The sequence below is a fragment of the Globicephala melas genome, chromosome 10, assembly GCF_963455315.2.
Source record: "Globicephala melas chromosome 10, mGloMel1.2, whole genome shotgun sequence".
Classification (NCBI taxonomy): Eukaryota; Metazoa; Chordata; class Mammalia; order Artiodactyla; family Delphinidae; genus Globicephala; species Globicephala melas.
In genome coordinates, this window is record NC_083323.1 from 44428107 (window position 1) to 44443066 (window position 14960).

Sequence of the window (14960 nt, forward strand, 5' to 3'; positions counted from 1 at the left end):
GCATTTCAAAATTATTAAGATAGGGAAATAAAATGCATAAAGATTGAAAAGGAAGAAATAAAACTATAGTTATCTCCAGATGCCATTACAATGTTTGTAGAAAACCTTTAAAGGAAACTATTAAATAGCTATAAGAAATAATAATGAAACTTGTCAAGGTTGCAGAACATAAGGTCAATATACAGAATTCTTATACCTCAATAATAAAACAGCTCAATTTTTTTAAATGGACAAAAGATTTTAACAGATATTTCACAAAAGAAGATACAGAGATGAAAAATAAGTGCATGAAAAGATTCTCAATATCCTTGATCACTAAAGAAGTGCAAACTAAGTCAATAATAATAAGATACATTCCACACCCAATATAATGGCTAATGTTAAAAAGACTGGCAATACTAAGTGTTGGTGAGAACGCAAAGCAAATGAAACTGTCATGTATTGCTTGTTGGAATGCAAAGTGGTCCAGTCACTTTGGAAAACAATAGGGTAGTATCTAATAATCTTGCCAGACAACCCAGCAAGTCCACTCCTAGGTATTTATTAAGAGAAAGGGAAACATAATCACATGAAGCTGTTTATGCAAATATTCATAGCAGCATTATTCATAATAAACTAAAACTGGAAGCAACCCAAATGTTTAAAAAATATAAATGTCTGTTTTTTCTTGCTATTACTGTTTAATGAGTAACCATTTTCCAGGAAAACATCTGTAAGGGTCTGTATCTCTGGCATGCAAACCTCTGCCATCCAGGAGGCTACCAAGGTGCCCCAGGGCATCTCTTGTTCCTCACCAGGTAAATAGCCATATTGTAGTTCTCAACAGCTTTCTAAATAGAGTTTGTCTTAATTGCTCTCCTAACTACTTTCCCTGCTTCCACCCTGGCTTCCTCACAGTATATTCTCAATAAAACAGCCAGAGTGATCCTACAAGAACATGTCTGAGCACATCGCTCTTTTGTTCAAAACCCTCCCAATGGCTTTCCCTCTCACTCTAAATAAAACCCCCAATTCTTAAAATAGTCTATAAGGCCTTACATGGTCAGTGCTGTTACCTCCCTCCCTAAATCATCTCATCTTGCTATACCCCTTACTCACTCCATTAGAGTCACATCTGTCTATTTGCTCTCCCTTGGACATGCCACACACATTCTACCTCAGGGCCTTTGCATGTGCTGTTCCTCTGTCTGGAATGCTCTATTCCCAAAATAAATAACAACTCAAATATCAACTGAAAAACAAGAGCTTCCCTGACCACGATATTTAAAATAAACTCCTTATCTGTTAGCCTTCTCCAAACTCTCCCATTCTTTTTGCTTTTTATTTATTTACTCTGAAAGTATCACCACCTGACAAATTTTTACTTGCTTGATAAACTAACTGTAATCCTATCCACTGTAATATAAGCAGAGACTTTGGCTCTTTTATTCACTACTATTTACTCTAGTGTCTATAATACTGCCTGGTACATAGTAGGTGTTTACTAAATATTTGTTGAATTAATGAACTGTCACATTGTGGACAGGCCACATGGGATCACCATTTCCATCCCTATCTATGTATATTTTTAACTCCCATGTATCTTCAAATGTGCAAAGCTGTTACTATACAATTGGAAGACATTGCTGACTAACTTTGTATTACAGAACTTTCCATTTGTGAATTATTCTTACTAATGAGCATCAGAAATTGAAATAAAAAAGGTCAACCCACTAAAATTATTTTGACGTACTTGCTTCTCATGTTTTTCATTATTTTCATTTTGCCTGTTTATGAAAGATGTTCTCATATCACTTATCTGTTGAGAATAAGGAGAACACACAGTTCATTTTAATGTCATGTATATATGCTTTAGAAAATGATTAACTTATCTGGAATGAAAAATAGATATTGAATGATGACATACAAACCAGGTAAATAGCTATTGAAAGTTTTTCCTACTGGTTTCTATACAGTCTATAAAGATAAAGTACAGACTAACAAATAAAGAACATATGTTTCTACCTCACTCTGAATTTGGCATATCTTTGAAGTAAATAAATATTTGAAAATGTCTTCACCAACACTTGGAACTTTCTATTGTTATATGTGATAATTATTTAGTATATAATTCATGTTCATATTTTATCTCAATATCTTCCTTTCGCTAAGAAAATCAATTGAATTTATTTTAACTAAACATCGGCTGAGATTCTTGACTTTTAAAATTCTGGGGACTTCCCTGGTGGTCCAGTGGTAAAGAACACGCCTTCCAATGCAGGGGACGCGGGTTCGATCCCTGGTCGGTGAACTAAGATCCCACATGCCGTGGGGCAACTAAGCCTACGTGGAACAACTACTGAGTTCGTGTGCCTCAACAAGAGAGCCCACATGTCACAAACTACAGAGCCCACGCACCCTGAAGCCTGCGTGCCACAACTGGAGAGAGAAAAAATCCACACACCACAACTAGAGGGAAGCCTGTGCACCACAACAAAAAGCCTGTGCTGCATCGAAAGATCACGTACACCTCAACGAAGACCCCACATGCCACAGCCAAGACCCGACACAGCCAAACAACCACAGAAAATAAATAAATAATATAATAAAAAATAAAATTCTGTATGACTTTTCCCATATGAAAAGCAAACATGACAAAATAATCTTTCTGAGGCCAAATACAATGATTTCCTCACAGCATGAAATAAGTATTATGGCTCTGTCTTTGTTATCCACCTACCTTTCAATCCATGTATCCATCATCTATCTACCTGTCAACAAACTTATTAACGTTCACACTATATAATTTATTGAAATATCCTATGTATTACTTTTGCATTTATTGAAACACAAATTTTCATATGGATTTCTCAACTCTTCACTCTATGAAATAGCTGATAGTCTATCAATGTCAAAATTCAACAGACTGCAGTAACATTTTAAAAATGTAAATAGGAAACCTGAGAAACTCTACAAAGATGGAAATTAAAAAGTGTGGTAAGCTAGGAGGCAAGGGGCTTAATTGCTCTGCATATTAACTATATTTCTATAATAATTTTAGTCTCACTATCAGTTGAAACAGGGGAAGTAACAGTTCCCTCGATACGGCCTAGATAAAGCCCGTGATCTGCCCTCAGCTTATGCAATTAACTTCCAGTGCATTTGCACACTGGGAATGCAAAGCCAAGTAATTTTCACCCGGAGTCCTTTTTCTATTTTGGCATTTCTGACAGCATTCCCAAGAACCCTCCACGAATTTAGAGTGTGTTTAAGTCAGCATACACATAAAACTCTCTGATACTCAATCATTATTCTCTTCGGAGCCTATTGGCCTTACTTAATTTGTCGCATATGGACTGCTAGAGTAACATTTTCTTTCTTATGAAAACTCTCTTTTTTCCCCTCTGGTTAGCACTACCACCTGGTGACCTGGAGAGCTGATACTGAACTTCTGTTTAATCCTCACCCTAATTAGCTGAAGCAGCTGAGCAACCGGAAACCCCTGCCTCCCTCCCTTCTGAAGCTCAAATCCACTGTACTCCAGGCCATTCCACTTTAGGAAGGAAGAAGTCAATCTGCGATTCTAATGTGGTCTGATTCCGCAGGGCCACGTGCTACTTCTTAGCTTCTGAGTCGGCCTGTACCCATATCTTTAAATAACATTAAATAGGCTTTGGCACAGTTGCAACAAGTCCAGTTTTCCTAATCTGATGTTTTCTCACATCCAAAATGGTGAAGGCCTCTTCACTAGTACTCCATTTCACATAAGAGCATTTGAAACATTCCACACAGGCTAGTTGAAATTGCATGCAATTAAGGGAGAACCTCATGTATTTAAAATAATCTCCCAAGGCTTTAAGATTTGCCATATAAGCAAAAGTGTGTGCTATTCTGAATTAATCGCTCACCTTCATTGCACAAAATGTTGGAACTAAGTTTCCTTTCCTTTCCGCTCTTTCCCAAATCATTGTCTCTTCAAGTATAAAAATGAAATCTTCTATATTTTCGTGGCAAGTAGAAACTAACGTAAAACACTTATTTTCCATTACCTTTATTCTAGTTTCCTTATCAGGATAGCATTGCTACCTCAGGTAGATAAGTTATTGAAGCCCAAAATAGATTTTATGAGTTCTAGGAGAAAAATACGAGCAGTTCTTATAACTGGCTGATTAGTATGTTTGTTAAGAACGCTTGCGATCAGAAAGGCCCCTAAGAATCTCTGTTCCAAAGTGAGAAAATATCATTACAAGACACCTTAAAGTAATTACTCTAGCATAAAGCCTGCATGAATACCTATATTCATATATTCCTCATTTTAAAAATTTCTCTATAATTTATCATAATAAAAATGAAAAGAGGTTTTTTGAGATTTCTTTGAAAATTAGGCTTTTACATGAACAGACTAAATGCCAGAGGACTCATTTACTTTTCTCCACAGACTAAGTCTACCACAAAACTCTTGTTTTCTTCTTTCTTATCAATTATTTCTTGCTGAAAGAACCTATTGCCTTTCCTTTCCTTTCCTTTTCTTCATCTTTCTAAGTTCCTGAGTCCCTCAAAGACTATCACAGAATAACTACAAAAGCTAAAGATGCCTTCTTCTCACACTTAACACTTGCTCCAGGTAGCTCTACTGTTCCTGCCTACTTGCACTGTCAATAGATTTACAAATTACTCCAGGTTTAGACGCCAGATTAACTTGCAAGGAAATTCTGCCATGTTGTTCACCCTGGAAAACTACTGAACACCTCAGAATTCAATATGCATGTGTATGCTTGATCTGTGTTAGTATGCTCATTTGGGAGCTCAGCTTGGTGCTCTGTGATGACCTAGATGGGTGGGATGGGGGGTGGGAGGGAGGTCCAAGAGGGAGGGGATATAGGTATACATATAGCTGACTCACTTCATTGTACAGCAGAAACTAACACAACATTGTAAAGCAATTTTACTCCAATTAAAAAATAAATAAATAAAATAAACAAAGGTGTCTCCTAATTATATGAGAAGCCTCCAGGAGATTTCCATGCTTGGGAAAATTTCTAAGACACCCAGATTTTGAGTTTTGTTCACAGCTATCAGATGGCATATCCGAAATGGTAACATATTTAATAACAAGAATAAAAAAGTGTTTTTGAATAGTTAAAACTGAATCCCTGATGTCCTGATTGTTGAACGATCAGCTCATGACACTAGGATCCAAAGAAAGCCACCCTCACTGCTATTGAGGATGCTACTCTAAGGCCTTTTAGCTCCACAGGAGCACCTGCCTGTCTAAACTGATGCCATAAATACCTTCTGGGCCTCAAAAGCAGTGATTTTCATATTGCTGTGGGTGTCAGAATCACATGAGGTGCTTGATAGAATGCAGATCCTAGGTAGTGGTGGGAATATGCAATTTTTAATAAAACATCTCGGGTGCGGTGGTCCTGATGCAGGTGGTCTCTCAGCTCATACTCAAAGCACTGCACCTGAATATGCAAAAGATTCCCAGCAAGCAGGAGAGGAGATAACTCAAATTCATGGAAGGAAAAACACTAAGATGATACTATCACAGTCCAAGAATCTAACATCAGAGGAATACTTAGGACTCTGTGCTAAAAGCACATATTACAAATATCTATTCAAGTGAAGTTGATGGTATAAATGACCATTTTGGAGGAAGCTTTACCTAAATAATTTAAATCATGTGTGAACAGGTATTTCAAATTATGGGGAAGCTTAGAGAAATCCTAGAGAAATTCTTATGAAACCTCAGGCTCAGGTTTCAAAGCAATTATAAAATCGAAAGAATCATAACTTTGTGTCAAATGTGACCAGACAGTACTAACTACAATGTGAATTCTAATTTTTTAAATTTGTGAGACACTAAAGAGCATATATACACATATTCAAACAAATTTGTACTTGCATTTGGAAATTTAGACTATTTATTCTTAAAAAAGAATTGCTTACGCAAATCCATGTAAGCTACAAACATTACCCACACTTTTGTAACTCAAGAGTGCAGGCTGTTATGAAAATGGATCAAACCTAAAGAGGGATGTCGAAATATCTCTCTTCTACTTTCTACTCAGCACTCTCAGACATTAGACATTAATATTAAAACACTTTCACCTACAGAGCTGAAACACAAATTTTGCACTGGAAGGTTACAAATTGGCTTTTGATTTAATGCAGTACAATTGAAATGTCTCTAAGAAAGTTTGTCGTCCTCAAGAGCCACAGGCCTGCCCTTATGCCCCAGGAGGTTTGAACCTCTCGTAAGTACCTGGAATGTATGGTAGCTCCCCCCTAAATCCTATTTCAAGGACAACATCTGTGACTCCACCCTCAAAAGGTTTCTAAAGATAGCTCAAAGGAACATGTTACCTCACGCTTTAACCTTGAGTAAACCGGCTACCCCTCTAGGAACAGTGTGGCTTGAAAATTCAGGAATCTACTCTAGCCTTTTACTGGGTAGTCATAGAAAGAAAGCTGAAGACTCCCAGCTCATTACAGTAAATGTCCTGAAAATGCTTTCAAACTATTTTCAACATTTACTGTGACAAAGTGTTGCGTGAACTAAGACCAATTTGGAGGCCTTTTGGATATGAATTTTTAAGTAATTGCATGCAGAAAGGTATGAAATGAGAGGGCTTCAAGGTGACTTTTTTGTATATCTCAAGAGGAATGTTAGCTGATAAAGACAAGTAATTAAATCCCCAGCCTCAGAGATGTGAGAAATATTGTGATCTCTTAGGGATGGCCACAAATCTCCTGCATGAACTCATTATGAGTCACTACTCAGAGCATGGAAAGATCTGCCCTGGCCAGAAAGTCCCAAAGCATAACTACAAGCTAATTTTAAATAGCCTTTGGTCAATGGCAGAAGATTGGAAGCATATAGCTAACAATAAATCTTGTTTTGCAATAAACAATTTTATCACTTTCAGGATTTCATAAGTATTTAATTGTAATCCTTTTGCACACACATTCTAGTAGCTTAACAAAAGATAAATAAGAACATAATCTACACATGGTTACTTCTCCCAAATGATTCTACTATAAACAGCTGAAGAATCATCCTTCTCTCCCTGTCCAGTGAGTACAATATAAAACCCATTTTAATCAGTATTCCCAGTATTCTATTATTAATAACTCTTATGATTCCATTATAAAACACAGCTAAGGAAGAAAAATGTTTATACTGAGATTATACAGCACTTTCAAAAAAGAAAAAGGCAGGAACTGAGGAAAGAATTCTGAAACTAAATATCCTTTTTGAAATCAGAATTTATAAAGCAGTAGACAATGTCAGAGGGATCCAGGATTCTTAATCAGGTTTTGCATAGCCATGTTCAGGTGAAGTGAAGCAGTCCTGTTATCTCCATAACCGAGTGGGGAAATCAGGACAAAATGTCCAGTCTGCCAAGGTATTTCTCATAAAAGGTTTCTAAGTCATTCCTTCTCAATGTCCCCTACAAAAGGTCAACACATTACAATTTAAACGTCCAGCCATCAACACAGGAAAAGTTACTCTTCCTCTAGCCCAGTTCAAGATGAAGTTGCTTTTTAGGTACATAATGCTCCTATTTTCTGCAATGAGCAAAGAAGTAATGAACACACGTTTGGCAGGGGAAACTTTAAACAAGGTACAGGAGAGCCATCCAGAAGACAGAATTTCTAATAAAAACTATGATAGAGGAAGTCCCACAAGGAGCAGGTTAGTACCAATCAGCTTGCAAACATTGTTAAGGCAGTTTTAACAATGCTGCTATCAGTCCTGAAACTAAGGCCCAGAAACAAAAACAATGCATGAGGGTAGGTTTGAGGTATTCTCATAGTCTGCTTCTTCATGAGCCATTATATTTTCACTGGCTCACATACTGAATTTCCAGTTCTCCTAACATATCGCAGATTTATAAGCTCAGAAACAAGTTGATAAAAATGTATTTATTAATTTTTTAACTTATACCATCTTCAAAAATGTATTAACTACTACTGATGACAGCTCACCAGTACTTAGAGCACTTCTAAGTGTGACATTCATAATCTCCAGGTACAGGTTCTTGTGCTTATTGTTAATAAAACACTAATACTTTAGAAGATACAACTGCTATCTTATTTCTTAACAAAATTTGCAAACTAAGTTGTAAGATTCTGTCCTAGTTAGGCTTTTTTAGGTGATTGGGTCCTTAATGGAATAGCCTGTAACAGAATTTTTTAAATATGTTATGCAAGCTAAAAATATATGTTATGACATTAATAATGCAATAATCTGGCATGTGTTCTACAATACATAATTGAATTTTCCAGGAAACTGGTGACTAAATAAGTAAATCAATGCAGTAACTGCCCAGGGCAAAGGTGGTGATGATGATGGTGATGATGATGATGATTTATCTCTGGAACTCTTACATATGAACAAATGTTCCAAAAATTTTCACGTATTTTGATTATTTTCAAACAAAATACCACAGAGGTCCACAATCCAGTTCTACACACTTTTATAGCTTTTTAAAATCATACTCAGAGCATGTTAATGACTTTAAATATCCAAATCCAGTGGATTTCCTAAAGCGCATCTTCCAAATTTCCAGTTTCTACTACATATTAAGCTAATAAATAACTTCAGTAAGAGTTCTTACGTTATCTAGCTGCCAATTCCACTCCTTCTCAAATCTATGTTTCAATTAATTTGTTGCATGAGCATCACTGTGGTAACAGTTCTCTTGCCCTAAATCCATCCTCTAGTTTACACTTTTTCCTGCTCTCATTTTATTACTTTTAAAACTTTAGTAGATTTCCATGGCAAACTTTCATTTTTCTGATGGTATTTCCTATATGATGTCCTCCATAATCTTTCTAGACCACATTAATTCATTATATTACAACATTTGCATAATATTTTATTCATCGTATTGACATACTGAATACAGTTAATTGTCTACCGTGTACTGTCCCTGCTAGACCATGAATTCATTGAAAACAAGAAATGCATCTTGTTCATTTTTATATCTCTCAATCTAGCAATGCTTCATCAAAACAAAAACCAACAAGAAACATGAACACCCAACAAAAAATATCTAGGCATTTAGTCACTAATTTCAAAGTTCAAGTCATAATACAATGATATTTGCGAGGCAATTGATTAATTCCTTACACACAAGTAATGAAAATTAGAGCATCTAAGTGCAGAAGCAGTGCCATTTCCTATAGAAGCGTATACCATTAAAAAATGAGGAAACAGTATGACATTTCCAGAACCAATGTAAATAAAGCTATAGAGCTTGACTTAGGGACCTAAAAAAATGGGGAGAAACAACATGTTTTGATATTGGAAAGCTCACATTTGAAAATATGTTAATTCTTTAAAAATTAACTTATAAATCCAATCAATGCATATTCAGTCAAAACTGCAGCAGGATTTTTAATGGGCTTCGTCAAACTGATTTAAAAATCTATACTTAAGAGAAAACACGTAAGATTTTGAACAAGAACAAGAGAAAATGTTGTCAACCACAACATACTATAAAGCTAATCAGAGCAACATGGTACTAGTGCCAAAAACAACAGAGACCAGTTAAACAGAATTGAATCAATTCCCTAAAATATAAGCATTTTCATTAAGATAAAGATATCATTTCAAATTTATGAATAAGAAAGTTCTTTAAAGAAATAGGATTAAATAATTGGTTATAAATATATTAATGTTAAAGAAAATTAGACTACTCTTCCATTCTATACATAAAAACTAATTAGAGAAGGAAGGGTGAGGAGATAGATGCAAAAACAAAATAGCTTTCAAATAAAAAATGAAATATATTCAAAATGTTCATATAGAGAAGGTCTTCTATGGAAGTCAGAACCAAAGAGACAGAAAGCTACAAAAGGAATGATTTAACATATAAATTAAAAGCCTTTGAGATGATGAAATACACCACAAAGTATTAAAAAAAAATGACAGTGTTGAGAGAAAATACTGTAACATTGTTTTCTACAAAAAGGAGTAAAATCGAAAAAAATCCAAAATATATAGGAAAAGGGTAGGAAAAATACCTCACCCATCTTCTATGAGGCTTTTGTTTTTCCTTTAACCAGGTAACAATTCACAGAAGAAAACAAAGTACACATGGCAGATGTATATGAAAAGATGCACAAGTTAATTCAACTGGTTCTGTAACAGCTTCAAAAAAATTATTTTTGCTGCCATACTGTCAAAAATGTAAAAGATGTATATACTCTTTATTATCATGAAGGGTTTGGGGGCATTGGGCCCTCTCGTATGTGGTTGACGGAGGGTTCTACTGGGAAACCCTTTGGAATACAATTTGTAATATTTATCAAAAATCTTATACTCTTTAAACCAAAAATTCCTCTTTCAGGAATCAATCCTATAAAAATACGTATATGTGCGACAAAAGACTGTTCAAGCACACTCAGTGCAGTCTTGATTATAATAATGAAGACTTAGCAACACTGGAATAAAGCTCCTCAGATTTATTTTTATAAATGAGTAGAAAACAGAATGTATTTCTGTTCACGTAAAAAAAATTTAACTGTATGGAAATGTTTTAAAGTGGCTGGATTTGGGCTTCCCTGGTGGCGCAGTGGTTGAGAGTCCGCCTGCTGATGCAGGGGACACGGGTTCATGCCCCAGTCCGGGAAGATCCCACATGCTGCAGAGCGGCTGGGCCTGCGCGTCCGGAGCCTGTGCTCCGCAACGGGAGAGGCCACAACAGTCAGAGGTCCGCGTACCGCAAAAAAAAAAAAAAAAAAGGCTGGATTTATATACAGCAAATATTAATTTTATCTGTGAAGAGGGAGGGTAAGAGCTATAGGATGTCATGGAAGGAGTAAAAGAAAATTTTCACATTGTTATCTCTCTTGTTTTAATCACTACAACCAGAATGCATTCATGTGGTTTTTATATATTTAAAAAACAACCATAAAAAATACCTAGAATATGTGTACTTAATTGCACAAAAAGATAGTGGGCCTGAAAGTTTATAGTTTGAATAATTAATAGTTAATTAGCAATTCATTCAACAAATATATATTGGTATAATCCTGTACCAAAGATTAAGTTAGGCAGTAGTAATACAAGGATGAGACAAAGCCCTGCCCTCAAGATCACCCAAATATCACAGGGACCCAGAAAAGTAGTTGAACTACAAGGTGACAACTGCTAAAGTACAGATCCACAGGATGTCACCTTATTCTTTCTGGGAAGGACAGATAGGTTTCAGGTAAGGCTGTGCAAGTGAAATTTTATTTTTAAGTGAATAGCAATATTCCCAACAGACAAGGGGAGTGGAAAGGAATTTCATATAATGGGCAGTCACCCTGACCTGAGGTCATAAGCGCTGCTGTGCTACTATCTGCAGTTGAATGTCACCCCTCCACCCCTCACTTAAAATCTGTGCACCCTTAGCTAAGAGACTTAACCCCTCTCAACCTCCACGACTCAGCTATAACATGGCTGCAGTAACCACACCCACTCCACGGGTTTACTGAGAAGACTGAACAAAATCATTCATAAAAGCCTCAGTACAGTACCTGGAACATACATATTGATAAATATTTGCTACTCTTCTGTTTGTTGTCTATAAAGAAGCCAAAAGGAGCATGGTGTGTTCAGGAAACTGAAAGAAGACTGACTCAGGTTGGTAGCAAAACTTTGAAACATTTACTAGAATACACTGAAATGTGAATAACCCTTAACTCCAAGTGACTGCAGGGTGTTCCCAAGTAAATGCAGAATAAATCTAATTTTGTGTTTATTTACTTCCATGCTAATAGGAAAATTATCTCATGATCAATAGAACAAATTTCAATCTATATTCAAGGAGATTTGCACATTCCCCTGGTAAATTTGTATTAATGATAATGAAATTGTTTACTTCAAATGTTTAAGTCTTCCAAAATTGTTATTGAAAGCAATGTTCTGTATTAGACAACAAGGAATTTAATTTTGGAAAAAAAATCATCTACTAAAATTAAAATATTTCATTAAAAAATAGCTTCTATCATTTAATGCAGATGAGTCAAAGATCCTTTCAATTTCCATCTTTCCATCTGCCCTCTCTCTTTAGGATATCACTACTTGTTTGCTTTCTCACCATCATTTCAAACACGTAAGGATTCATATGAACTACCACTTCAAATCCCCTCAATCTTCCTATATTACCTGGCTCTTCTATTACTGCATATATATGAAGCCCTGGCCCTGTCAATTACTAGCTATATGACTTTAGGTAAGTTACTTGACTTCTCTAACCCTCAGTCTCCTCATCTATATAATGGGAATAATAATAATAATATAGATCTGCTTATCTCATAAGGTTGTTGTGAAAATTATACAAATTACTATATGTAAAACAGAACAGTGCCTGGAAATTTATGTGTTTAATTAACTGGTAATATTAGTTCTCTTCTAGTTCCCTAACCTTTCCTGTGGAACTCTTAACATAGCTCTCTTTTGCTTGCTTCTCTCTCAGGGCAGTGTTACATTAAGTACACTCTCTTACTGGCTTTCTGAACTCTCTAAACGTCTATGTCAAAATAATCTTCATGTTATATCTAATGCTTTCTTCAAAGTCTTCATATCTTACTTAATCTTTATCTCCACATATGACTATCTTGTCAGGCTTTTCTCCACCTCTATTCATGTCTAAATTTTTGTCCCATAATATCAGATTATTAAAATTAAAACTATACTGATGTGAACAATAAAAAATATTAAAAGGACTGAGTTATTTTACTATTTAGCCTCAAAACTGAGTAAAATAGCTTGGGTTTACGATCAGCATTACTTTAAAGGAATAGCTATTTAATGACTATTCAAAAGAATAACTGATTTTTAACATTATAAATCTAACTATGAAAATAACACAAATATTACTATAACTAGTACTATAACTTCTGCTACAAGATTGATATATATTTTGTCCAGAACAGCTTTACCCAGTAGAATATTTATTTCTGTCTTGCAGCGCAAGATTTTCATAATGAATCACATTCAAAAATACATTAAAAAAAAGATATACTAGTATATGTCATGAAAAAAAATGCCGATGCTTCAAGGTACTTTACATCAAAAATTAAATATGGCACAATGGTCATTTTGTAGAGTTCATTAATGAAATTGTAAAAGGAGTATTAATCTTGAGTGTTAAATTGAACTTGTGGCAAAAATTGATCAAGCTTCTCCTGACTCAGAAATACCCCATGGCTACTATTGACCAAGAATTTGGGACACTGATTATAATTCATATCCAAACACAAAGGGTGTGAGACAGAAATTATTTTTAAAAGATTTCTTATTCAATACATATACACTATTTAGCTTAATAGAGGAAGTCTTAAGGGCATTAGTTTTATTGTGGAGAGCCACAGGAAAACATACCTGGCTAGGCTGAAGGCATCGTCGATCAAACCTGCTCGGTTACTGACAGAGAGAACCTATGAGGGCAACCAAAAAAAAAAAAAAAAAAAAAAAAAAGGAATCACTTAGGATTAAAATGGCAGATGTTCATATGTCAAAACAGATCTTTGATGAGTAAATCCAGTTTACCTCATGTTTCCTGATTAACTGATCAATTAATAATCTCCAATTCCTTAAATCATAGTTGACTCTAAAATAGCCAGTTTGATTGATGTTCCCCAGTAACCAGCTTCCTTTGTCCAAAGAAGTTATTCTGTGGTGTTCTGAAAACAGCATTTTAGGGGGTAAGAGAGATTTGCAATTTTAAGGGTTAAAATAGAGTGAAGTATGTTTTCTTAATACCAGATATCACAGTACCAATAATTAAAAGAGGACACCATCCTAAATACCTAATTGAAATCTACTCTTTAGTCAATTAATCACTATAGCTAGAATTTGCTAGAAAACCTTTAGTAGCTTACTCATTATTACTCTTGATAAAACCCTGTTATGTATATATAATTTTCTTTCTCAAGATAAATGTAACCAAGAAATCTACTACTGTATTCATGTGGCTTCCAGTTACATTGTATATGTATCTGTGGAAAAGGCTTCAGGTGCACATTCTACTTATTTTATTCAGCAAGAAAGTGATTAAAATAATAGGGCTCATTTATTTGAAAGTCACTGTTATTTCTTACCCTTTTCCTTGTGCTTTCTTGGGATGTGCTAATAAATAACAGACTTTCCAGCATCATCAATAATGTTGGAAAAAGGAACCTCATTTATTTAAGACTCTAATATTTCTACATATAATTAGAACAAAGATAATAAATTCTGCTTATTGGAATCACTTTGGAAAATGGTAACTTGATTATATTCGCTGGTTAATTCAATTAAAGGAAGCCAGTAAAAGTAATCTTATAACTTACATATTTAACCCCTTCAAATATAATACAGATAGAGAACTCATTCACTTTTAATGGCAGCCTTTATTGACTTCCCAGAACCATAGTTTACAATTCTAATTATTTTGTTGCTGCTGCCCTCAGGACTCATGCTTCATAGAAGTTGCATAATGTATGAAGTTTACTTAAAATTCATATTTTATACACACACACACACACACACACACACACGTCTATCTAATTTCCACAGTGACTCAAAACCACACAATGCATCATGGAAACCATTTATGTCAGTTCTAAGAGGCACAACCTCTAATTCTCCCTCTATTTATCCAAGTTTTCACACATCAGACAACAAAACAAATTTTATTTTTACTTTTCTTAAGCGCTGAATTTACAGAGTACTTTCTCTTAAATAAAAGCCATACAAGAAGAGGTTATACCACAAAAATTAATGAATGAATGTTAAAGATCATTAATTGTTCACGTCTAGAATGGGGTGGGCTAATGTAACCAACACATGTTACATATTATCAACTTTCAGAAATACAGTAAAAAATACTTAAACATAAATGTATACTAAACATAAACATCTAATCTTTAATGTTTCAAAGAGCACTTCAACTTCTTGACATCTTTATTAACAGTATGTGTTAGAACAGATAAAG

At 34.9% G+C, this 14960-nt stretch overlaps 1 protein-coding gene across 1 annotated transcript in view; it reads right to left on the minus strand.

Annotated features, from left to right (window-relative positions):
* TRHDE (thyrotropin releasing hormone degrading enzyme) overlaps positions 1–14960 on the minus strand; it is a 405192-nt gene that overhangs the window by 75707 nt on the left and 314525 nt on the right. Inside the window, exons 11-12 of the mRNA XM_030866254.2 lie at positions 13535–13668; positions 13367–13422 (exon numbers count right to left, since the gene is read on the minus strand). Of these exons, the coding sequence (XP_030722114.1) occupies positions 13367–13422; positions 13535–13668 (190 nt within the window). The remainder of the gene's footprint in view (positions 1–13366; positions 13423–13534; positions 13669–14960) is intronic.